This window comes from Oreochromis aureus, linkage group 16 (genome assembly GCF_013358895.1).
Source record: "Oreochromis aureus strain Israel breed Guangdong linkage group 16, ZZ_aureus, whole genome shotgun sequence".
Classification (NCBI taxonomy): domain Eukaryota; kingdom Metazoa; phylum Chordata; class Actinopteri; order Cichliformes; family Cichlidae; genus Oreochromis; species Oreochromis aureus.
This window is the reverse complement of record NC_052957.1, coordinates 2,225,266-2,250,568: the sequence shown is the minus strand read 5'-3', so window position 1 is coordinate 2,250,568 and position 25,303 is coordinate 2,225,266. Positions and strand designations below refer to the sequence as shown.

At 41.0% G+C, this 25,303-nt stretch overlaps 1 protein-coding gene across 1 annotated transcript; it reads right to left on the bottom strand.

Annotated features, from left to right (window-relative positions):
- wnt10a (wingless-type MMTV integration site family, member 10a) lies at window positions 1-23,609 on the bottom strand. Its single transcript, XM_031730026.2, has 4 exons — window positions 23,166-23,609; window positions 21,330-21,595; window positions 16,052-16,425; window positions 1-2,493 (listed from the first exon to the last, which is right to left on the bottom strand). Exons 1-4 carry the CDS (start codon window positions 23,225-23,227, stop codon window positions 1,978-1,980), a joined length of 1,218 nt encoding a protein of 405 aa, XP_031585886.1. The 5' UTR covers window positions 23,228-23,609; the 3' UTR covers window positions 1-1,977.
- Window positions 23,610-25,303: the final 1,694 nt, after the last annotated feature.

The following is a 25,303-nucleotide window of genomic DNA, read 5'->3' as shown; positions in this document are numbered from 1 at the left end:
CAAAATCCACTGTTTTCAGGTTCTTTATTATTCATCACATTAAAGCTTCTTTCATTATTATGGTCTGTCTTTATTGTCTTACAAATATTAAGTTATCCACAAAAATAAAATAACTTAGATAATAACCATATTAAAACATAAAAATACACACATACATACATTTATGACATGAAAAAATGCATATTGCTGATATCTTCCCAGAGATTTCCTGGACACAGTTAAGTATGTGCAAACTACTTATCAGAATCAAAATAAACTGTTACACTGGAAATATAATCCCAGATTTTTTTTTTCTCTGCTTTCAACACAGAAATATATTTACTCGAAATAAATTACACTGTCTGATAAGGAGCCTTACTCATACAGGTTTCATGAAACCAAATATGATCTTATAAATGTGTATAGGCAGAAATCCATATCAATGTTCTTTTTTTCTTATATATAGTTAGAAGTTGACATCAGAATATCCCTGTAGTACACATCAAAGAAGTGTGAAGTAGGTGAGTGTAGATATATTACACAAAGCTTACAGTGTTGCACACATTACATTGCATCACAAAACAGGAAATACTTTGATTGATGACAGTTTTGGATGTTTATAGTGTGAGGAACTGGAGCGTGTTTGTGCGCACTCAGTTTCCTGAGGCACTTTAAAAATTATTGATGGTATTTGGTGCAGCATTATTCATTTTTATTTACAGTGCTGTTCAGATCATGTTGACGATGAAAACCGTTCTCGGTCCTCTTACATTACGTACCACACACAACACGGACCACACATTTTGGATGACATCAATCTGGAGCTGTGCGACATTTTCAAGGATTTCTGAATACTCCGATACAAGTTTGTGCCTCAAACAGTTTTCGAACAGGGACTATGAAATGAATCTTATAGTGTATAGACGCGGTTCTTGGTCTGACTCTATCTGAAGCTTATTAGTGGAAACATTTATCTCAACAGCCACCGTGAGAGAAAAGGAAGTGTTTTTTTGATATTTGGAGTCAGCGCCAACAATCGGGGTTTCAGATCACACTTTTCATCTTTAGACTTCAGCCACTCAAATTCATCGTTGCTGTTTCTAAAGAGGTCATTATCGTGTTCTCATTAATGCAGCTCATTAATGCAGCTTTGCAAATCAAATCAGTTCTACCTCCTTTTTAACACAATGTGTGACAAAATTTTTAACATTATCATTAGTGTTGGCAGGGGTAGTAATACTGACTTTCAGTTGAGCCAGACAACCATTCGATGTATTCCATGTGCAACATGATAGCTGCTATAAATAAATATGGAAAATTCTGAACTGTCCTTAAACAAGGTATAAAAACCTTCAGTGCCCCGGATATGTAAGTGCTTTGTCAAACTGTGTGCACTATGAGTCCTGGCGTTTTGCCTCTACATGTAGCAGATAGGAGGCAAGGTAAATAATAACCATGGCTGGATTTATGCTATGCTATAAGTGATGGTACTTGCAATTGAGGATCGAGGGACAACTTTTTGGTGTACGATCTGTTTCAGAAATATACTTGAGTTTAAGTTTTATGCAGATCTTATGTTCCCCCTGCAAATTTTCTCTCTACTACTTACTTTAAACTTCCTCTTTGCTCACTTGACTCTCATGCAGCTCTGTGCCAGTCACAATATATTGAATTTATTTCAGATTTGTATCTTTAAATTACTGTTTCTTGACCTCGTGATGAAGGCAGTATACATCCAAGGTCTTTGAGTTGTGGCACCTTTTCACATATGCTGCATGTGCACACTCTTTACCAACATACACTTCTATCTTTCTGCTGGCTCAACTGCTTCCCACTCTGTCCTTGCACATCTTTTCTGCAAAGAAAAACTGCAGTCCACCGCAAAAAAGAACGGGGCACACAACTTATGGTCATGTCCCCATTTCAAAGTAATATTCTGGCTTAAAAAATGTCTCTTTCTCTCCGTTTGGTTTGTTTAGCCTTTTGGTCTGTGTTTCTTCATTTACAGACGCTGACCCACTCTGTTATCCGGCACTCTTCGCAGACCACGTAGCAGCACCAGTGAAACTTGCAGTTGCAGCGTTCGCTTCGCGTCTGCTGCAGAATGTTGTGGCCCCTGCCGCAGCACAGACTCTCACAGTTGTCCATGCCCGGGCTGGTCTTGTTGCAGATCCGGCCCTGTGTGCCCGCTGAATCCGACCCCAGGTCTCGCTCGCAAAAATCTGGTGACTTTTCAAAGTAGACTAGTTCGTTGATGCTGGGTCGCCGCCGATGGTGATGGTGATTGTGATTGTGATTGTGCTGATGATGGTGATGATGGTTGTTGTGATGGGAATGGTCCAGCTGTCCAGTGTTCCGGTTGTGAGCCTTGATAAGCGTGGCGATGTGGAAGCGTTCTTTGAGGATTGAACCCACCACCCGGAACTCTGGAGTGACCTGCCAGCAGGTTTTCAGCTGGCAGCTCCCCGAGGTCCCATGGCACTTGCATTTCCTTCTCATGTGGTCGAGCACCACCTGGGAAAAACGCAGTCAAAAGGAGAGAGAGTGGGAATGCGTGAGGAAGTAAGCAAAGGCGAGGAAAAGAGCAGAGAGAAGGAAAAAAGAAGATTAACACCTGTCTCGATTACTGGTTTTATTTTAAGGTGAACATATACAGATAAAGGGTGTTGCTGTACTGACTTTGTTTCACCATGCAAGCCACTGTCCTAGGATGTAATGAAATGCTTGAAGAAACATTGGCTCCATACTGAAGAACCCAGGTGGTCTGACTCTCAGTATGTTGTTAAACATGCTGCTATCAAATAACACACATGGATGCAGGTATCACCCAAACAGATAGTGCTGTCATTATTCATCTTTTGGCATCAGGTAGAGACTCTGAGCATAACCCACATCTAGCTGCACATTAGGCATCAGAGCATAACGCTATTTACATATTTTTACTTTAATAGTTTAAGGCTGTCCAATGGAAGTGCACGGACATCAGCAGCTAGATCTGCTCATTGAGCTACTTACTGCAGGCCCTCATACAGTATACGAAAACACTGCACTACTACACAGCACACAATTTAATTCTTACATTAAGCCTCAAAGAATGTTTATGGAGTCTACAATCAAAATCTGCACGCGTAAACAAACACAAAATATCCCGTTATAGCAAACGGTGCAGGATCTGCGTACACATATATCACACATGGCGTGTGTGTGTGTGTGTGTGTGTGTGTGTGTGTGTGTGTGTGTGTGTGTGTGAGAATGTTTATCAGTCATCACCAGTCCTAAACTTTAAGATCCAATTACCAACAGGAACACCAGGCCACCCAGAGTACTGACAGATGATACTGCTGCCACCCCTATCAACACTCTGGCGCAGGCTGGACACTCGCACAATTAAAGACATGCTACACATGTGCTAGCAATAAGGGTGATTATTCTCTCATACAAATTAAAAAAACAAGAACTTCACCCACACTTGTTCACTTTAGGTGGAATCAGACAAAAATTAATACATGGCTTCAGAAAAGGTGTTTGTGAGTATTTGTCTATATTCACATTTTTATGTAGGTGGTAAAAAGCCTGACCTGTTCCTCTGCTTTTTTATTTTTAAGCTCTGGTTTTTTGTGTTTGTAAATTTTATGGTAAAACCATCCACCATCTAATCTGTTAAAGAGGAAAAACTGAAGGTACAGAAAAAACATGAGGGATAAACCTTTATTGCGCTTTTTAAGTCTTAAAATCTTGTTACCTACCAAAATTGGGTCAATTAGGATGAAAGCCAAAAATCAAAACCCAGTCGTCTCTGTTTTATGCAGAGGTAACAGGACCAATTTGTAAATGTCGTAATGTTTTGGGGTTTTTTGTGTGTGTGCAGCACACTGTTTCATGCTGTGCTCTGTGGGTTTTCAACTTGAGCTAACATTGCCAAGTAAAGGCGTGAGTCATCTCTACATGACAAACATGTGAAATGCACATGAAAAGAAAACCCTCGTGTTTGCCACCGAAGCAAAGTTCAAAGGTGACCAGTAATATTAAAAGCATGAAAAGAAAAAGAAGGAAAGAAAAACAGAGTAACGCCACAAACACATCAGCTCTGGCCAATGGGATGTGATGTATCCGTTTAAAGCTGCAAAATCCTGCGTATAGTGTTTGAAAATACATGTTTATGTTTGGAGATATGTTTTTCTGCCATCACTCAAGCTTGCCAGTAATGAGCCTTTTAAGTGGAGAAAATTAAACGTTGGCGGCACCGATACTACACTTTAAAGCCATTTAGATGTTATATTATAACAATCGTGCAAAAGAATGCAAAATATTTTAACCTTGTCCATCACTGTATGTTCATAATGTGCTACAATAACAGAAAGTGACTTAGAAGTGTGCTTTTTGGATAAACATGGTTACACTGTCATTGGGAGTGTTGAAAGGAAAGTTTCAAGACGCTGTGATCAGTGGCGAGGAGATACTAGACGCTGTACGGCTTTATGGTAAACAACACTATAATTGCTCAAGCGGCACTTGCACTGAGTTCACATTGTAACTTCTGGCTCAGTTTTTACATGAGACCAGAGGCAACCCCAGAATCACAAACGTGCTGGCCTTAAACACACAGCAAAGTCTATAATCATGAAACGCTCCAACCCACTTAAACCTTAAAGAGACAAACTGACCTAGGAGTCATAATTGCATCCACATTGCTACTGTTTGATGGTATATTCACAGCAGGACAGAGCTTTCAAAGAACAGTAAAACAACAAAACAACCAACTTAAAGAGAAAGTTTCTTTCTCAATTTGAGATATTGTTGCCGGAGAAGAACAGCAGCATCTCTAAAAACATCTTTCATGTTTATCAGAGTGGAGAAATTCACATAAAAGAAAATATTTTCTTGAGATGCACAGTGCATATGGAGATAAGTGTGCTGTGCATAATCAGTCAGTTGCACAGCACGACTGGCTTCCATATCTAAATTTCAAAGTGCAACAAAGCAAATCCACACAGAGACTTGCAGAAGTGAAATCAGCACAGCTCGCTCCTCCTCAGGAGAAGGCTGATAATATGAACGCTCAAAGAATCAGAAGAGTGAGGAACTCTGCAGAAATGGGCCACAGATTTCTAGGCTTCTGTGAAACCTTTGAATGAATTGTGGTGCATCACTAAAGACAACATTAACGTTTGCTTTTCACATCCATGAGCAGCATGCACTCGACCCATCGCTGCAGTCACAATCATACCCTAACTTTCAGAACTAAAGAGCATCTTGCAAGGGTTTCGTATCAGCCATGTGCCCATGATTTCCTCGACGGCACCTGTTGCCAAACTTTCATTTTGATCTCAACAGTCACCAGATCACAGTCATGGTTGAGATGACTGTTAAACATAAATAAAACAGAACTGAACAGATAAGTGAACAGCGAGGCTGGCACATGGACAGTTCCTGCAACAACAACACTGTGAGCACCTCTAAGACCACATTTTGAACCTTGCTCTCACGCTGGTTAGAAGGCAAGCAGGTCTTCCACTCGCTTTTTTCCAGTCTACAAATAATCTGATTGATAACTCAGACTGATGCAGCAATATTAACTGTGCAGGGTTTGTTTTGCTTTTGGTTTCTGATATAAATGAGAAAACAGCCGAAAAGATTTGCAAGACATTTCAATACTTGGTGTCCAAATTTTTGCTGCATTTCTGCTGCAACTTGCAACATTTGGCTAGATTCAAGGGGAAGCGTCTTTCTTTCCATTTAAATTTTAACAGATCTGTCAAAGCAGCATCAAAGGAATAATGTCTGAGTTCTTGTTCAGGGTGTATTTATTCTTTAAACATGAGGCATGGTGCACACCCTGTCGTCTGACTGGGTAAAGTTTGAAAAAGAAATTGCAAGCTCCTAAAACCTCAACAAAAGAAAATAACTGCTGGTGAAAAGTGATTGATGTGTGTGGGAGATGTCAGATACTCTTTTGACGTGCAGATGAAAGGCACGTACGAGGTAACATGAAATCAGTATGACGTGCTGCGCTGGTTCATCTGATCATCAGAGGAGCCCTGGTAAAGGACATTTAATGCAAGTAGAAATAAAGATGAGGGCGCCTGAATGAGTTATTTTAGCCAGATGAATGACATTACCTTTAATAATACGATATGTTTTTCACATTTATTAATTGCTGTGGTTTCGCTGAGCGATAACTCTTCTTTTTCACGAGGGACAAAATGACAGGTGACAAACAGAATAAAAAATCAACAACATTCACTTGTTGACTTCATCTATTTATAGAAGAAGCTGATCTAAAATGAGGTTTTGTGTTGGTAACTGTTCTAACATAATGAGCTTCCCCTGTCCCTCTTCATTTATCAACATCTTAAGTGTACTTTTCCAGATCTAGATGGCTTCAAGAATGAGACTGTTTTGATTAATGACGAGATGAAAGGTTGTTATTTTTTCCTTTTGGTTTCTTACAGTTCCTCCTACTCATCTGTCCCTCGGGGCAATTACTCTGTGCAACAAAGAAGACACGGACAAGTAACAGAAAAATGTAAGAATATATATCAGTATATTTAGTTAGATGATGCCCGCTACATTTTCATTTGAAAAGGCCGAACTTTTGTTGACACCACTCTGGCCGTCTGATAGTTTGGAAACGATGATGCAGACGCTCGTGTTCAGCGCCTGAGTCGGTCTTACCGTTTGTCCTTCCCTGGTTTGTCACGCTAATCGCTTAACCCTTCTCTGAAAGAAAACAAAGTTATCAGCATTGGCTAACAGCTGTTTATTTAACATGAATACCAAATATGTTGCTGACCTTGTTGCTTCTGCAAGCAGCTTTACACTACCTGTGCAGGAGACATGCACAGCAGACATAAGTGGTCATGTGCGGTAATATTGTGTTTTCACTGTGTACCAAGATTACATTTGAAATGTTGATTTTTATTTTTTTTTTAAATGTGTCATTGTAGATGTAAAAACAGGAAAGAAATCTGATCTTTGATCCTGAAAATGAACCCCGAGGGCATTTAGGACCTGTGGAGGAAGGAATATGAGGTAAATTCAGAGGTGAAGGGTGGGGAGAGGAAAAGAGGCTGACAGGAGGAGGAGATGAGCCAAAGGATTAGATACACTGTTTGATACACAAAGGCTGTTTGAGAGAGAGAGAAGTGTGTGTGGGTGTTATCACAAATCGCCTGCCTATCAGCCGTATAGATTAGATTGTGGTCAGCTGTATCAAACCTGTCAGCAGGGAGTATCTTGGCAACATGAGATGGACATACACACAGCTTGAGTAACACTTACTTCTGTTAGTGTGCTCAGGTACTACAGCCAGAGTTTGGGAAGAATAAAAAAGGACAATGTGTTAAGCAAATAAAACAGCAGAACAAGAAATCTTAATTTGCGGCTCACTGCATTCTTGAGTCTTAAATCCTTGTAACGCATTTGATGAGGAATAGTTATCTGCATTAAACTTTATCCTTTCAAAGCACTGGAGTGAGAATTTATTAATAAATGCCATTTTATGACTAATGCTTTGGTTTACCCAGCACATTACATACACTACAGACTTCTTCAAAGTGGACCACAGTTAGGGACAAACATCTGGCAAGTTTTAATTGGCTAGAGAGACAGGCATCTATAAAACAACCCCAGACAGAGATCAAATACAGCATGTTGGTGGCAGACCAGGACTGTAGGCTACATAATACAGTAGACTGGGGAAAAGTACAAGCAGACTACTGTGCAACGGGCACGGGTGGATGAAGTAAAGTAGAGATCAAAGAGCGCCCGAGTATGGGTCAGAGTGCATTAATTAATAGAACGAGTATTTTAGGCACTTTATGCGTTTAACTGGAAAGAGAAAAGAGCAAAAAACAAAAAAAGCTGCACTAACAGGCAGTGATGGCTGCCATTTATATACATGAATATGGTGTGGGAGTGGGGGAGGGAGGGGGGTTTCTCTTCTAGCTATCACAGGGTCCACCGTGGACAACTTACCAGTCTGTTACCATTAATATTATTAGTATTATTACACATTTGCTTATTTAATGACTCGTGTTTTGTTACAAAAAAAAGAAGTACATCATGTGTCAAGTGAATTTTTACGTGTGTGCTTAACAAACCTCTGTATGTAATTGGAGGTTTTGTTTTTTCACAGAACACACAAAGTCAATGAAGCACTTTTCCATTTCTTGCGTGCACTTGCCCTTGGCAGCTCTCTCATAACACACACTGTGATCCAGGATCGCAGTATGCTAAAGGTAAAAGTATTACCACACTCCTTTTAGCCTAATGTTACAGCAGGATTGGCATCCTTAGTCAATACTGACTCATCTGTAATAAAACAATTGGTGAATAGCTCAGGGAAAGTCCTGCAGCTCGACACAAAGTAACATTGTCTTAGTTTGTCTGTGCATAGAAGTTCTGTCTTGATTATTTCATTTTTTAATCATTCTTCATCTACTTTAAAAAACAATTTCTGCAATATTATAATAACACAGCTCATTCATAAAAACTGATATTCCCTGTTTCGTTGGGTGCTTTGAATTTAATCAGTGGCCGATCCCCGTGTCATCGCCACCGACTGTATTTGGGAAAATCCTAATCTAACGTCTGCGTGTCCCACCGTCGACCCATTTAAGTGGATAAACAGCAGACTAGTCTACATGCTGCCTTGTGTTTGTCAGTTCAAAGAAAACCTACTAAAGGACTTTTAAAGCCAAGCAGCAAGCCGGAGCGATATCAAAGCACACAAACAAATCCCACAGCAACACATTAAACCCAGACATCACTTTAAACAAATCAAACGCCTCACTTCAAAAGAACAGTTAAGCGTATGCAGACAAACACACACGCAACCATGCAGACGCAGTGACATGCTCTTCCTGAGCAAACGCATATCTGCGCTACACAGACCGTGTGTGAATTGTAGCTTGTATGTATAGCATTTACTCTGTTAGCTGCAGACGCTGTCCACAGCTCTTATTTAGACACTCTAATAAAATGTTATTACCAGCATAAGCACTTCCACCTGTTGAACTATGAAGCGTTTGCCTCCTTGTGCACTTTTGTGTGTATCTATGTGTACGCATGCTTATGTATACATGCCACGGAGTGTGTGTTAGGTCAGATTGTACTGTCACGACTCAGGAATGCCCCGCCTTCCGCTGATGATATGGCGTCTGAGGATCGCAGGGCTAATCTTTCTATTTTTGATCACACACACACACACACACACACACACACACACACACACACACGCATACACACACCAGTTTCGTGTGGTTTCAGAGTCCATTAACACAACTGGCTTCCAAAGCACAGATCATCATCGCTCCAGGGTTATATTAGCCGTGAAGAGATGTAAGAGTCCCACTTTTGCTGGTTGAGATGACTCTCGAAGGGTTGTTGCTCAGATTCATAATGACTTAATTATGACTTTGATAAATCTTACAGGAGCTTCAGTGCCCCGCTGAAGGAGCGTCGTGCCTTGAAATTCACAAAGTAAGTCTTTAATTGCCCGGAAACATCAACACTACAAAATAATACTGAATACTGGCTTATTGAATCTAATTACATGCAGTTTTCTTTGCCAGAGTGTTACTTAACAATACAATGCACTTCTCTGTGTCCTCCTACTCTTGGGCTAACAGTGTGGGTAGATGCCTAAACTCTCCATCTCTTCGGTATATTGCACCATCTTTGCTAAGCCATTTCCAATTTTTGAGCAATCCCATTAGATCTGAAGGATTTGACTTAAGTCCCTCTTACAAACATGCCTATTTATCCCGTCATAACCTGACATGCTCACAAATACGGGTGATGAAGGGTACCTGTAATTTTATTCTTACTTCAAAGCCAAAACTGCAGTGTTGCACCCTGTCACGTAGCGCTGCACTTGCTGCAAGCTCACCTGCGTCCATGAAATACCAGAGACACAAGTGCTATCATGAACACAACTTTATTATGATTTAGTCATGGCAAGCGTTCAAATGTTTACCAATGTTTAAGTGCGAGTTGCCAGTTGCACATGCTTGAAAAGGGGTTGAAGAGGAGTTGAAACGTATAGTTTACTCCCAGCAAAGCAACACACCATCTCGTCTTACTGCCCTGAAGTCAGGCCCTGATGGTAAATTGTAATTACGAAGAAGATGCTTGCCAGTAACTCAGCAGACTGTTACATAGCCAGCATTGTCACCACCTGCCTAATGAACAGACAGGATTCAACAGCACCTCGAAATGGCTCTAAGCTCTGCAACACGAACACAAGAATGTGTGCCAAGCATTTGTTTTGAGGTGTGCTGTTTAAATGATTGATAAGAACGCTGTGACTCTGCCAAGAAATTTACTTTGGGATGATGAGTTTCCATGTCATAAACTCTTAAAACATGTCGCCGGCCTTTTAAAAGCGCTCTTATAACGGCTGAACGGGAGTTTGTTTGTTTAACTGGAAACAGCCAGAGGAACAAGCAAAGGGAGGGACTGTGCTTGAGGGGCTGGTTCTGTAATAATTGTAATATAGTATTTATTTATTTAAATCTCTTACTTTAATTAAATTGAAGCCTGTGCGCATACGTAAAGTGTACAGTGATATTTCTGCAGCAAGGCCTGTTGCAAAGAGGTTGGAGTAGGCAGCGCAGGAGAGGGGGAAGAGGGGAGGGAAGGAAGGGCGAATCTCTTTCTACTTTCCGCCCTGGTGTTTGAAGTCTAAAATCTTTTGCAGGGTTTTAAACATCTGTTTCCAAACTGCCAGCAGCCACTAATTAGGGCTAAAAACAAGACGGGACGTCGTGAGAACCTTGGGGTGGGCATGAGGCGACATGCACACCCCGCTAAAAAACCACCGCATTCCTCTGCTAACAGACTGCTTCTCTGAAAGAGGGGAGTCGGGCAGGGGGTGGAAGGAGGTGAAGTGGTGATGGCGGGTAAGTGGGAGCAAAAGACACAGAAGGGTGGGCCATTATTTTGAGGAGGCCCCACCTGTCAGTACTTTCTGTTTGATTCTAGGAGCTGTGTGTGTGTGTGTGTGTGTGTGTGTGTGTGTGTGTGTGTGTGTGTGTGTGTGTGTGCGTGTGTGTGTGTTGCGAGGGTTTTATTGCACCTATCAGTATTTCACAGTACCACCTCTGTGATGACTCATAAATTTGTCCTCTGTTACTCCCTGTCTTTTTTCCTAACCTTACCCTCTGCTCCACCTCCTCTCTTGGTTTCCCTTTCTCTCTGATCTTTGCCTTTTTTTCCGGCACAGGACGGCCTCTGTGTCTCATACTCACTTAAGCAGTTATTGCAACCCAACAAGTTAGTCAGACCCTTTGAGAAGCCTCTGTAGCTGGGGTGGGTTTGATATTTGAAGACTAATTTTCAGATTATTTACCATAAAAGTATCCACTGAGCAAGTTTTTGCAATGTCAAAATCCTCCCACTCCAGTCCAACTAATAGTTTGTTTTATTTTCAGTTTTGGATAACCAGATGTACCAGATAAGCCAACAGTAAAAGATTTTTACTCTACCGAGGTCATGTGACAAACAGGAAACCAATAAACAGAATTTTAAAATACCCTCCTGTAAACAATAAACTGTAAAGGAAATTAAACTATGTGTTGGCAGTTATAGGTTGTTTTTCTTTGAGCTACTGTTGCTGTTCTCACCTGCACGATGAAAGTGCGGCTGATAAACTTGTTTTTAATCTTTTTGTTTGTTTGTGTGTGGGTTTTTTTTAAACAGAACCAAAATACAAGTTCGACCACGACTCCCAGTGAGTTTAAAGTGATTTTCGCCGGTTGTTGTCACTCATTTGCCAACTGACATCTCTGGTAATTATTTAATGAGATCTTTTTTCACGTCCACAGTGTAATTTAGGTTACGCCAAATGTATAATAAAGAAGCGCTGTAATATAAGGCTAATGAAGTAATTGGTATCTGTGTCAATCATCACGTCAGTCAAAGGGGATTAACTAGAGTCAACAGTTGGTGACAATGATATTTGATATATGATATATCGCCACGTGTCATTGTAAAGAAATGATCAAGTTTAAGTCTTTATTATTGAAACGGTTATCTATTATTATGTTTCCTAGCAACAAATGTTGGAAACATTTCATGCAAAGCTAGCAAGTGGAAAATGCTCTGCATGGGACGTTCACTAGTTACTGAATTATCTCTGCTAGTTAGCTAACAGCCTGTGTAACAAATATATTGTATATTTGTCAAACTTTCATGTTTTAGATTTTTTTTAAATCCTAATATTAGTCACAAATAATCTAAATAAATACAAAATGCACTTTTCAAATGATGATTTCCTTTATTAATGCAAAAGTATGAAAAAGTAACTGCACCACTTGTTAAATCATGAATTAACTGTGAATAACCGCGTTTTTAGAAAGCTCAATTTAAGTGCCACACCCAGACCTGATTACTGCCAGACCTGCTGAATCAAGAAATCATTTGAACCACTAGAACCTGTCTGACAAAGTAAAGTAGGCTCAAAGTTACAGAGCCATTTGTAAAGCTTTGGGACTGCAGTGAACCACGGTGAGAGCCATCATCCACATATGGAGAAAACTTGGAAGCGTGGTGAACCTTCACAGGAGTGACCGGCCTACCAAATATACTCCAAGAGCACAGCGACGACTCATCCAGTGCATCACAAAGAACCCAGAACAACATCTAAAAAACTGTAGGCCTCACTTGGCTCAGTTAAGGTCAGAGGTCATGATTCAACAATAAGAAAGGCATCCATGGGAGAGTTTCAGATGTTTAAATCACACATCAGAAAAGTGATTTAAGTGATTGTTGCTGGTGCCGGATGGGCTGGTCTGAGGATTCAGAATCTGGTGATCTACTGGGATTTTCCCGCAAAACCAAGACAAGGAGTTACAGAGAACGTCCCGAAAAAGAGAAAATATTCAGTGAGGAGCGGTTTTCTGTGTCACAATGCCTTGTTGATGCCAGAGGTCAGAGAAGGACTCCCAGTCTGCTTCGAGCTGATAACAGGGCAACAGGAACTCAAATAACTGCTTGTTACAATTAAGAAGAGCAGCAGAAGTCCACACGGATGCTACTCATGTGAGCTAAGAACAGGAAACTGAGGCTACAATTTGCACGGCCTCACCAAAAATCACACCAGAAGACGAGAAAAACATTAACTACTCTGAGAGCCTCGATTTTTGCTGTGAGATTTACATGGTAGGGTCAAAATCTGGTGTGAAAAACAAGATCCATCTCACACTGTATTAACAGTTCAGGCTGCTGGTGATGGTACGATCACATGGCGCATAACTTCTTGTCACGCTTTGGGCACCTTCCTGCCACATGAGCATAGTTCAAATTCCAAACCTACCTGAGTATTGTTGACCACGTCCATCTCAGTATGACCACAGTGCACCCATCTTCTGATGGCTACTTCACGCCAGAAAACGCAACACGTCACAAAGATTCAATCGTATCAAACTGCTTCACTGTACTCAAAGTCACCAGATCCCAGTCCAACAGAGCGCATTTGGGATGTGGTGGAAAAGAAGAGTCCCATCGTGGATGTGCAGCACAAAAATCTGACACTATCTTCTTAATATCAACCAAAATCTCAGGGGAATGTTTCCAGCACCTTGTTCCATTTTGCCTCAAAGAATTCAGGCAGATCTGAAGGCAAAAGAGGGCTTGACTCAGCACTAACACGTTGCCAGTGAGTTTACTGTATGTGCTATAAATACAACTTTTTAAAGCCCATTAGTTTGCTCCTGTTAGCACATATAAGAACTCAAAACCAAAGCTCACAGGAACAGATTTTCCTGAATGAATAAATGAATACACAGGAAATGATTGACAGAAAAGAAAGACAACCTGGGACGTGCTGCAATAACACTGTGCATGATTCAGTTTTCTACCTCAAAATAATTAAAAGCAACATGCACGCGATGAATCCAACTACAAAAGAAAAATGAATCACTGTTTCATTACTCATTTCACTTCAGCCCCTGCTTCTGTTTACTCACATTTCCACCGTACTGACTGGAGGTTATGTCACCTTATCACTCTTTCTACTACAGGGAGGCCAGCTGTTGTTGAGTTTGGCTTACGCACTCCACATTTGTGTTTTGTCTGCATAATCAAGGAAACCAGAAGTAAACTGATGAAAAGATACAGGCCCAAATTACTCTGGAGGAAACGGGGAACAATGAGCAATTTACGCCCGCTTCTCGTCTCTGCTGCCCTCGCAGTACTGGACGCTGCTTATCACGGTCATTTACATCTTTCTATTCCATCGTTTGAAACCCAGTCAACTAAAAAATGCTCGAAATTTTCACATTTTTGAAAATACAGATGCTTTACTTAGTGTATTGTGCTGTGTCCTAAATACCCCAAATAGCCCGAACCCTGTACTGTAAACCACACAATCAGTGACTCCTGCTTTGGATGACATCCTGACTGATCTGACGCTAATTAAAATGACCAGCAGGATATGACGACCATTTTAACAAAGCAGTTCATCTGGGCTGACAACTCGCCCTCTCTCTTAGAAGACGACGATGGTGAAGTTGTTTTTTCTCTGAAGAGACGATTCTTCAGCCAAGTCATCCTACTGAACCGTTTAGACACTGTGTTTCAAGTAATGTGCTAATAATTAGGACAAATGTGTCAAAACCATTCAAGCTTACCCTTAATAACAAAATAACACAGTTATTTTCATCACTTTCACAATACACCATAAATTTAAGTTTCAGTTAAGATTAATCTAAACCTTACAAATGTGTGTTACGCATAAAAGTAGAATTCCTAATGTGCGCTTCAAAAGTTGCTTCTGAATTCTAACATCAAACATCAAATACTGAGAGTCACTTTTTGATAGACAAGCTTAGTGTGACAGACAAAACCAGCAATTTTAAAAGTAGTTGTCTTGATGCATGCTCAATCATCCAGGTAAGTAAATCCCAAAAGGTTGATTCTGTTCATCTGGATCTTTTCAGTGGGAGAAACGTTTCGTCACTCATCCAAGTGACCATAAAAGGTCAGTCAGTCCCATAACATGACTATTGAGACTGTTCTCATTCCCAACACGTAACATACCGAGGGTTTGTCACGTCCCGAGGCGTCCCATAGGAACACGAAAGGTAACCTTCCGCGTCCCTATGATACGATTGTGAATGGAATCCAATACAATGATGCTCCTGGCGGTAACACGTTCCAGCCGTGTGTTCCAGCCCTAACCCTAACCACAGTCTTAATCGTATTAGTTAGTGTTTTCCAAAGCAATTATTGATGAGAAAGTAAAATAAATGTACATGTGTAGATTCATTCCAAACGGTTCTCATGTTTCAGAAAGCGTAACATACTGACGATTTGTCACATGGCGCCATATGTTACGTTTTGGGATGAGAACGTGTTGGACTATTTGCATATTAATGACTGACCTCACAGCCCATTGTTCAAACAGTGGTGCTGGTTTCAGTCATTGTGAAAATGTCCTGTTTATAAGGTTGAAACCTGCAGTCAGCTGAGACTGAAGAAGTCAGCTGGATGAGTAACGAAACGTTTCTCCCACTGAAAACGTCCAGATGAACAGAATCAACCTTCTGAGATTTAAAAGTAGTTTTTATTACATTCTACTGGTTCTACTGCTTACCTTAGCATTATCCATGCTTTTGATTTGATGTCCCCTGTGACCATATAATCTAATATAACTATGTTAAAGCTTGAGGACAGCTTCAAAATAACTGTTTACTTTTACTCTTATTCTTTATTTTACCAGTTCTTTAAATCTTTAGACATTATTGAGGAAGGATTCAATCTCAACGACCACATGAATCTAAACCTCACATAATGCAGTATGAAACACTTCTGAAGGTCAACCCCCGACCCTCTAAAGCTTTCATAACAGCTGAAAACACTGTAATTTTTAATAAATACAATATATAAATGATACAGGACAGAACCGGATGTGTATCTACGATCGGCCCTTTGAGGGGTTTTTTTTTTTCATTTGTTCTGTGGTAAATTATGTGTCTGATGTTAAAATCTTTTAATGTAGTACAACAAAACAGCAGCAGTTATGCAAACGTGGGGAAAAAAGACCCACAAACACACACTTTTCACTCACCTGTCTCCCAACTTTATTATTATGCAGCCTCATACGAGCGTGGATGTCTTTGTAGGTCTCACGGGCATCCAGGAAATCCCGTGAGAACTTCTCTCCGAATTCCACGTCAGGGCTGCAGCCGCCCCACTCCCACGAGTCTTGGGGCCCTGGCAGGTCAGCCGGGAAGTGCTCCATAACACCGTGCACCATACCCTTCCCTCGGTGGATGGCCTCAAGTTGCAAGCGGTGGAGTTTGATACGGAAAGCCTCCTCGTCCCCTCGTCGCTTCTCGTCACAGCCACATGCTTTCAGTTTGCCCATGGAGCAGGCATTGGCCACCGCGTGCACCACTCCCGCTGCTGCAATGGCATACGCAAAGGCACTCTCTCGAAAACCTGCAGGTAGAGGGGCAGCATAGTCATGTTGTTCTAAGCTAATGTGAAAGTAAAAGATAATAAGAAGTGTCAGAACCAGGAAACACTTTGGAAGTGGAAAGATGTTTTCATTTAAAATGCCAGTCACCCAGAGGATGATGGACTGTATGCTCTCAAATGGTGCTCAGTGTTTTACTGCTGTGTGTGAAGTAACATAAGAATCATAAGTTCTTACAAAGATTAACTGTAGGGCCATGTCAGTGGCTATAGAGGCAAGTGTTTTACTTTGAGTTCACAAACTCTGAGAATTTCTAATAACTCTTAAGCAGAATACATCATCATATATGTGAAACCAAAGTGAAACGAGAAAACTGCTGGCTGAAAGAACGATAGAGAAGTGAAATTTGCAGTGACAGATCATTTATATGACTAAGATACCAATTCAAAGTTTTACTTGTTGTACATTTTTCATTTTTACAGAGAACAGCACTATAAATACCAGACAGTTGTATTTCAGTAACTGTGTAAACGTGCTGGACATTTACATGCTCAAAGTTTCCTCGTTTTGAGAGTGAGAGCACATTTGCATTTTGCTTTCTTTATTTTATGCATCATAAATAATACGGGCCAATAATAACACAGGCCAAGACTCAGAACAGAGGAAACATCTGGGACAATAACAATTAAGTGTTCCAAACTTCGTAGGCTCCACCACTCCCATCAGAGGACTCACGGGGTACTCACACACTGTGACTAAATAGAGCTGTGACTCCTTCCTGTGACAACCCCCACAAACCCACACACACACACACACACACACACACACACACACACACACACACACACACACACACACACACACACACACACACACGTACTACATCCGTGGATCTTTCACCCAACTGTAGCTAAAATCTTGCTTTTGTTAAGGATAGTTTGACTCCATGGATTAGCTCCACAGAATATTACAGATCTTTTACCTCCAGGTCCGTGAGGTCATTCCAACAACTTCTCTCACCTACAAATTTGAGGCGACTGGGCCTTCACGGTTATTGCCCCTGGGCTATGGAATAATCTGCCTCCCACATAAGAACCTGTTCAGCAACTGATCATTTTTCCAAAGACATATTTTCATTTGCTTTTAGTCAGCTCTGAGGTCCCTCATGGTTTGGTCAAGCTCCCTGTCAGTGTTTCATACTGCTCCCTTATTGGATTATTTTTAGTCATTGTTCTAACCATGGTTAGACTACTTTTTCAGTTATTGTCTTTATTATGCTTTGTAACCAGGTTCCTTTTAAAATGTGCTATATAAGTAAAATTGACTTGACTTATTAACCGTTAATCCGGCTGTTACTAGTCTTTGACTTTGGCTGATTGCTGGCTGTACTTTGATCTTTGCTTTTGTCGTTTCCTCTATTTGGATGACAACTCACCACCAAATGAGCTGTACATGTGTTTAACTTAGAGAGGCTCATTATGCCGTACCACAGCTTTCACCTTGTAATCATTTTAAATTGACTCAAAAGGAACTACTCCATGTAAAGGAGGCAGATGAATGACTGTGTGCGTGTAATATCCACGTATGACATGTGACTCCTTATGCTTTTAGAGTTAAACACATCCCTTTTTTCCTTCATGACATAACTTGCATGCGGCACACGTAAGAGTGTATCTGACGACGACTGACCTGTAAATCATGAGACCGTTGTTATAGCAGACTCTCCTTACACCTACACGCACACATGCACTGGAGATATACTAAAAAAAAAGAAATCCATGTCTAATTGTGGAATCCGTGAATACCGAAGGATAAAGTGTGACAGAATCATTTGCACTCCTGCCCTCTACAGTGTTTATTGTTAGATCTCAGCTTACTGCCTGTCAAGGTACCCTCAGGTTGTATAAAAGCAGCCCCACTGGCGTTCTGTTTCAGAAAAGCTACGGTTATAATGGAAACTTGTAAAGAATACATGAAAAGAAACCACTTAGGGGTTTATAGCACTGAGCTCGAAGGAGAAATGATTCAGGCTGCTAGTTGGAGTCAAATAAAAAAAGCTATTAACTGGATCTGCCCCTTTAAGCAGGGTTTGAAGTTACTTCCTTATTAATAAATTTGAAAATAAAACCCTGATTATTTTGTTTTAGTGAGATATGGGGTAAGAGTTTATACTTTTGTTGCTGTATGCATAGAAATATTTGCCTTTGCACGATAAATGCTGTTCTTATAATAGTCAGATGGAATCGAGTAACAATGTTTCTGAAACTTTAAAGGACGTTTTCAGGATTTGTCATATTCTGAATGATGACTGTGCTTCCAGCTACCGTAGATGTCCACATGGCTCTGCTAACTGAAATAACGTCTCCACCGGTGGTGACATCCTCCACAATAGCTCAGTGAGCTGAGGCAGGCTGACTTTTAGAGAGCAAAGAAGCTGATAGTCATCATCCTTACAAGCTGCCAACTGGAGGCAGTAAAAACAAGCTATAAACACCTTGTGAGCAAACTGCTGATATTGGGCAATCCTCATTTTTCACATGGCCGATATCCTTTAATCTCTGTTTTCACTCTGCTTTGACTCTTGAGAGGAAATGCATGCGATCCACTGATATCATACAGTAATACATAATAACTTCCTTAATATTTAACATGTAAATAGGAGCAATTATACATTTGAATACACCCCAGAAATAAATGCACACACTCTAAAATTGTACCGTCTATAAATAATTTGACTCACTGACTCACAATCAGAGCCCCCGACCTTCCTCCACCCCCACCCAACCACCTTGACCCACACTGAGCGGGAGAGGAGCGCAGCATGGCACTTAAGCACATCCTCATACTCAGAAAGCCTGTTTTAGCTCTTGACCTGCTCCGAGCTGGGCACTGCAACGCGAGCACCCGGAAGACCGGGAACAAATCAATCTAACAAATAATTCACCGGCTGCGGCACGCCCGGCTGAACTGATGGCAGAGGAAGTGGCAAAATGAATTAAAGATTCAAAGGAAACTGTCACTTTGTGTTACAGAAACCGACTAAACAGGTTTGTGCTTTTGCCTCGGAGAGTTGGGAAAGTGCTGAGAGCAAATTCACAAGCACTTGCACTGGCAAGGGAAGAAAAAGCATTAGGAGTAGCCCAGCCAGGGAACACAGAGACACAGCGACGGAGAACGAGATGGCGAAAGAAATACAGAAAGACACAGAAAGAGAGGGAACAATTCTCCTATTTCTGTCCGTCTCTGTCCTGCTGGGCCCTCCCTTTAGCCTAGTTTTTAATGCGGGCTAAATAGGAATGAACATAGACCCGTAAAAGTTATCCAGAGCAGAGAGGATTCGAGCACCATCCGATGCAGTGACACCAGAATAAATATTAAAATGTAGAGCACCTGATAATCTATTCAAAAACCTGTTTAGAACGTCACATGTAGGATGTGAGGAAGCCCTGCAAGCGTAGCCGAGGAAGCAAGTACTTTCTTCAATTCTGAGCTTTTAACACCACAGATAAACTTGTTGCTGCAGTACATGATGTGGGAAGAAAATACCAGTTTGGTATACACGAGCCTCGTGTGAGAGCGTATTTTAGTTTTTTCAGGAGGAGCTGCACTGAATACATGCACTCACCTCCACAATTCTGTATAATCCACGCCTGAAAACGTCCCTTATTCAAAGCATTCATGCTTACAGTAACTGCACGCAATGATGGCTGCAGTGTGTCAACTTGTATCCATTTTTTAGCTTGTGTGGAGAGGATCGTATCAACATGTAACAGATGAATCACACGATTTAAAGAGGTTGTTTATGTCAGTGGTTTGGAGTTTCTGCACCCGAGGCAAACCAGGGATGCCAGACAACGAGCAACTGCCTCTGCTAATAATGACAAACAGCTTTTCAATGAGTCAGTTAGGAGTGAAAGTAAGATCAGAGGTGAGAAAGCATTTACTGTAGCTAAAATTATTATATATTTTTTGTTATTTCATGGCAGTGATAAGATATAGTCCTCAGTGAGGGTTACAAACCATGTTTTTTCTTGCAGAGGTGGTAGGATTTTTTATATGATAGGCAAGGTCATCATTAGTGTCTTAGAGAAACGCTCTTCAGGATATTTTAAAAAAAGCCAGTTTTCCACACTTTTCTTGAAAAACTTTCACTAAAAACTCACAAAACTAAGCCAAAGCAATACACGTGAGCATCTCAACCAATTTTCTGCAACTCCTAAGATGAAAGTAAAATCGAAAGCCAGCTAAACTCAGGACTCAAACTACCAACCGCATTGTGTGTTGTATCTATCCAGGTGCTCAGGCTACTAAGAAATTGATGCCTTTTCCAGTCAATAACCTGCGATGACACCATCTGAAGGCTTCCCAACTCTAAAGCTCCTCTTTCATCCTTTGTGGCTGACTTGCAAAGCTCCAAGCCCTACAAAGCGTCAAGGAAAAATGATATGCATGAGGCTTGGTAATCTGAAGGTGACTAACTGCTTTTGAAGTTGCCTGCTCTTTTGAATGGGTTATTGAGAAGCTTCAGTGAGGTGGTTAGAAAGCAGATACCAGTCTGCTAGGGACTAGCGATAACTAGAGATAACTAGAGATAACCTGTTCATCTGGAGGACTTGTTTCGGAGTTAACATTGATGAATTATAACTACGTGGAAAATAATCTCTTTTTATAATCTTGTTTGAGGAAATATATTAACTTTTGTTTGGGAGCTTTTGTATCTCTGTGGCAGCTAATCTTTCTAAACCTATCCTTTCAAGGTACTTCATTGAAGTCTGATTCAAGAGCAAACTTATGCCTGGTAACCTGTGGTGACATTTCACCTTCATAGTTCACTAAAAGAAGCTTTTAAACTCGTTCACCCGCTTTAGACAATGCTGTGTGTTTGTTTTTTGTTTTTTTCAAGTAGAAAAATTAGGTTAAAACTGACCTCTTTTGAAGACTATGCTGTCGTAGGGTATTTTGTTTCTAGTCTCCAGGCTGGAGCAGTTCCAGCGGTGCCCTCTGAACTGGTGCTGGCACTCATGGATGGCAATCTGGATTCCCTGGATTGCTGAAGCCGTCACGTCTGGGTTACGCATGCACACCTCCAGCTGGCGCCTTGTCAAACCTGGCAGTGTCAGACACACCGTGTTGGCATTCAGGATTGGGTCGATGTTGGGGAGCTTCAGGCCCAAGATTTCATTGGAGTCTACCCTGCACGGAGCAAGTATAGATCAGGTTACTGACAAGATAAATGTGCAAGTCAAATCTTCTGTGTCTTTTCTGTGTACTGATGTTAGTCTCCGAAGGTTCGTTACAGTAGGACTCGTAAGGTTTCTGTTAATGTTCCTCTGGTGTCACCTCGACACCCGCTTTCCATTGCACCCTGCCACGACTTGTTGGTCCCTGGTTTAACCGATTCCTGTAAAACCCCCAAAATACACAAATGTGTGTGCTATGTGGTAGCGCTGATAAAAACATCTCCAGATGCTGGCGGTTTTGGAGGGGAACTGTACTCTTTAATCTGTTAGTATGTTCTACTTTTCAGATTGATTCAGTTTATGATCGTGCATCTGTTTTGCCATTGGTTTAAATAAAAGTAATATTTTAAAAAAATGATTAAGCCTTTAAAGTCTTTAAATGTATGCATACTTAACTCGGGATGGTTTTTATAGCAGCACAATGAATTAAGACGCAAAAAATTCTACGTACCTGCCACATAAAAAAAACCCAGAGGAAATACTTTAGCACATAAATTGTTATTAGCAGTAAGGTGTGTCTCTGCACTCAACTGTCTCAGCTTCTGTTTCAGGTCAATCGTGTGAACAGCAATAATTCAGCTGACAGTCTCTAGCGCGTTCGTGCTCCACAGATAAACAGTAACAGCAGTAATAAGAAAAACACACGACGCGCTCCTGATGACTGAAAGCTGTCCTGCTTTTCTTTTCATTATCTTTACAAGCAAAACACAGGTTAGTGTGTGCCGCACATGCAGCCAGCCAAGACACGCATACAGCCACGCACACTCCCAGATGTACACGCAAATACAGGTGTGGGGAAGAGTTAGCATTTACACGCGCACACACAGTCTGCTAATAGTCTCGTAAACACGTGGGACCTGCGAGTGTCTTCTGCAAAACTTCTCCATCAAGCAAAGAGAAGAAAAAGTCGTCAGTGTTGCAACACACACACACACACACACACACACACGCACACGCACGCACACACACATTATGCCGCTTATCTAAGCAACAGTAGCGATTAATCAATCAATCAATCAATCAATCAATCAATCAATAAAACAACTTGCCACTGCATGTTATTCATTTGCATGCTACACTTTCAGCGTGGGATTGCTTTTTGTGGCTTTGCAATTCCAGTTTGACTTCTGTTGGTACCTGTTGTGCCAAAAAGTGATTGTAAAGAGCAGCACAAGTTCAAAAGCTGCCTTTCCAAATTTTACAGCTGGAACCAGCATGTGGGCAAAAGTGTTCAAGACAATAAAGAATAAAAAGAAAATAAAAAGAAAGCACACAACTGTTTACACTTCATTATATTTATATTTTAGGTGCACACAACCCTGAAAACTGTCAGTGAAACATTTAGCTGAATGAATGAAAGACAACTTTTACGTGGATAAATAAATCTGACAACATCCGACTGTTAACAGATTTTTAAATTCTAATAAGAAGGCTCAATGAAAGGTGTTCTTTAATTGCTTTAAAACAGCAGCTTCACTTAAAGTTTTAGTAGAATTACTGCATTCTGTATTAATTTCACTCACCTTTTATCCAAGAGACAGACAGCCACCAAGACGCATGTCATTCTCAGGACCGAGTTTTCCATGTTTGTGTCTTGCAATAAAAAATGTTCACAAAAAGTTGTAAAAATTAAGAGTTTGGTTTAAACTAATTCCAATATTTCGCCACAAAGTTTAAAAACGGGGGAAAAGGCTCCTGCTGAAGAATTGAACCCTGGACTTGACAGCTCCGACTAACCTGAATCCAGATGCGCCAGCCAGCGGCGGGAGACTCATTCAAGAAAAGTTTCATCAACCTCCCAACTTAATGAATGAAGCGGGGGTTTGTTACAAGTCTGAGGAAAAGTCCGTGTTTAGCCTCTCAAACGCATCCGTTCTCATGCCGGTATCTCCGCCAACAAGGCTCTGGTGTAACATCCGAGAGAGACGACTGAACCTATATAGGCGCTCCAAATGAAGTCTGCTGGAGTAGCGCACAGATAGTCCTCTAAACTGCTGCACTTAGCGCTTCGCCAGCCCACTTTTTTTGCGTCACTCGGGGAGTAGGAGAGCGCCGAGGGAGGTCAAGTGCCTCGTTAAAACAGGATAGAGATCCTTCTAGATAAGAAAACCGAAACACTTAGCCCGCGCCCTCTGAGGAGCGGTGCTGAGGATGAGGATGGGGGATGAAGAGGAAAGTCGCGCAAAACCGAAACTTTCTTTTGAGTTTGATTTTAGGGGATTGCTTAGATGATTGTGAGAGACGATGATGAATATGACTATGAAGTGGACAAAGAGGAAAAAATATATAAAAAATATCCAAACTGCAGGAATTATTTTTATTTTTATTTATTTATTTATTTAAAAAATATTGTTTATAATAAGAGTTATAATCAGTCCCTTAGATTACCACTGACCCATAATTTCAAAAAATCAGTCCACGACTTCTATAACTACATACCGGTGCTGACTCTTCATTTCAGACTTTCAGACTCATGGTTTAAGGGCTGCTCCACTGAGTCCACCTCCGTTAAATTACGCAGAGATATTGAGAAAACAGTCCAACATTAAGGCAATAGTACCTGAGATATATTTCCATGTATAAGCCCTGTGGGTAAAGCCCCACAAAGCCTACTGCACTTCCTATAATGCGACCAGCAGCATAATTTTTTCTAGCTATAAACTGAATGCACTTTGCTCCATATACAGGATGGAGGTGGCCTTCAGATCTAAAAGATTGAAGCAAAGCGCCTTAAATCAGCATTTTTCTGTTGACCAATAGGGGGCACCTCTTCTAGTTGCAAAAGGAAGTCGGATTTCTTAGAAGCCTATGGAAAAACTACCCAACTGTTCCCCTGATGTGTGCCCTCAGTAACAGTTTCCTGATAGATTTTAGGGTCTGGTGATGGTGATAGTCAGTGTCACTGTTTAGAACGGGTAGAATCTCGAGGTCAGTTCTTCAAACTCAGTAACCAGTAAAGTCATAACCACTCCTGCTGGCATCATCAGGGCGGACAGTTTTCTCAGAACCGAGGAAGGAGTTTTTTCACGGACCATCTCAAGCATCCACGTGAAAACAGTCCAAGATGTAAGCTGGATGTTGGTTTGCAAAGTTTGGTAAATCTGAAGGTCCTTATGTGCTGTAAAAGTATGAAGAACTGAGGCGTTGTTAAAAATGCTGGCTCTCATTGCTGTCCAAACCTTGCCTGTGTGTCATGGACTTTAATCGTTCTATTTAAACGACTATAAAGTTTAAGAAAAAGCTCCCTGGTTGATGAACACCACATGATATCGCTCATCTCAGTGCTTTATGAGCAGGCTAGAGTAAAGAATTAGAAACCACAAATAAAAAGGTTTTCCCCACCAGTGCAGTGAAGCAAGCATTCTGCCAGCAAGGAGTAACCAAAGTAGTAAAACACTACACAAGTTTAGCATTCAGACGCAATTAAGTTGCGATACACAAATTTAGAAGATCAGGGAAACAATCCCACATCAAGTTTTCTTCCAGTGGGATTTATCACAGCACCCTGATCTGCAAGATTTGGCGGGGACGGCAACTTTGTGACTAATTATTTCAAGGCATCTAAGGAAAGCTGGATTGCTAATAGACTTGGTGGTTTTGGGTCTCTGACTTCAGTTCTGCAGCAGGATGTGTCGCATGCTGTCATCTGGAGCTCTTTGTC

What these genes read in the sequence shown, in the direction of transcription:
- wnt10a (XM_031730026.2), bottom strand. Translation starts at nt 23,227, where the DNA reads ATGGAAAACTCGGTCCTGAGAATGACATGCGTCTTGGTGGCTGTCTGT. An exon ending in GTCTGTCTCTTGGATAAAAG is followed by an intron (nt 21,596 to 23,165) that starts GTGAGTGAAATT and finishes TGCTCCGTGCAG; the next exon opens with GGTAGACTCCAATGAAATCT. An exon ending in CAGCATAGTCTTCAAAAGAG is followed by an intron (nt 16,426 to 21,329) that starts GTCAGTTTTAAC and finishes CTCTACCTGCAG; the next exon opens with GTTTTCGAGAGAGTGCCTTT.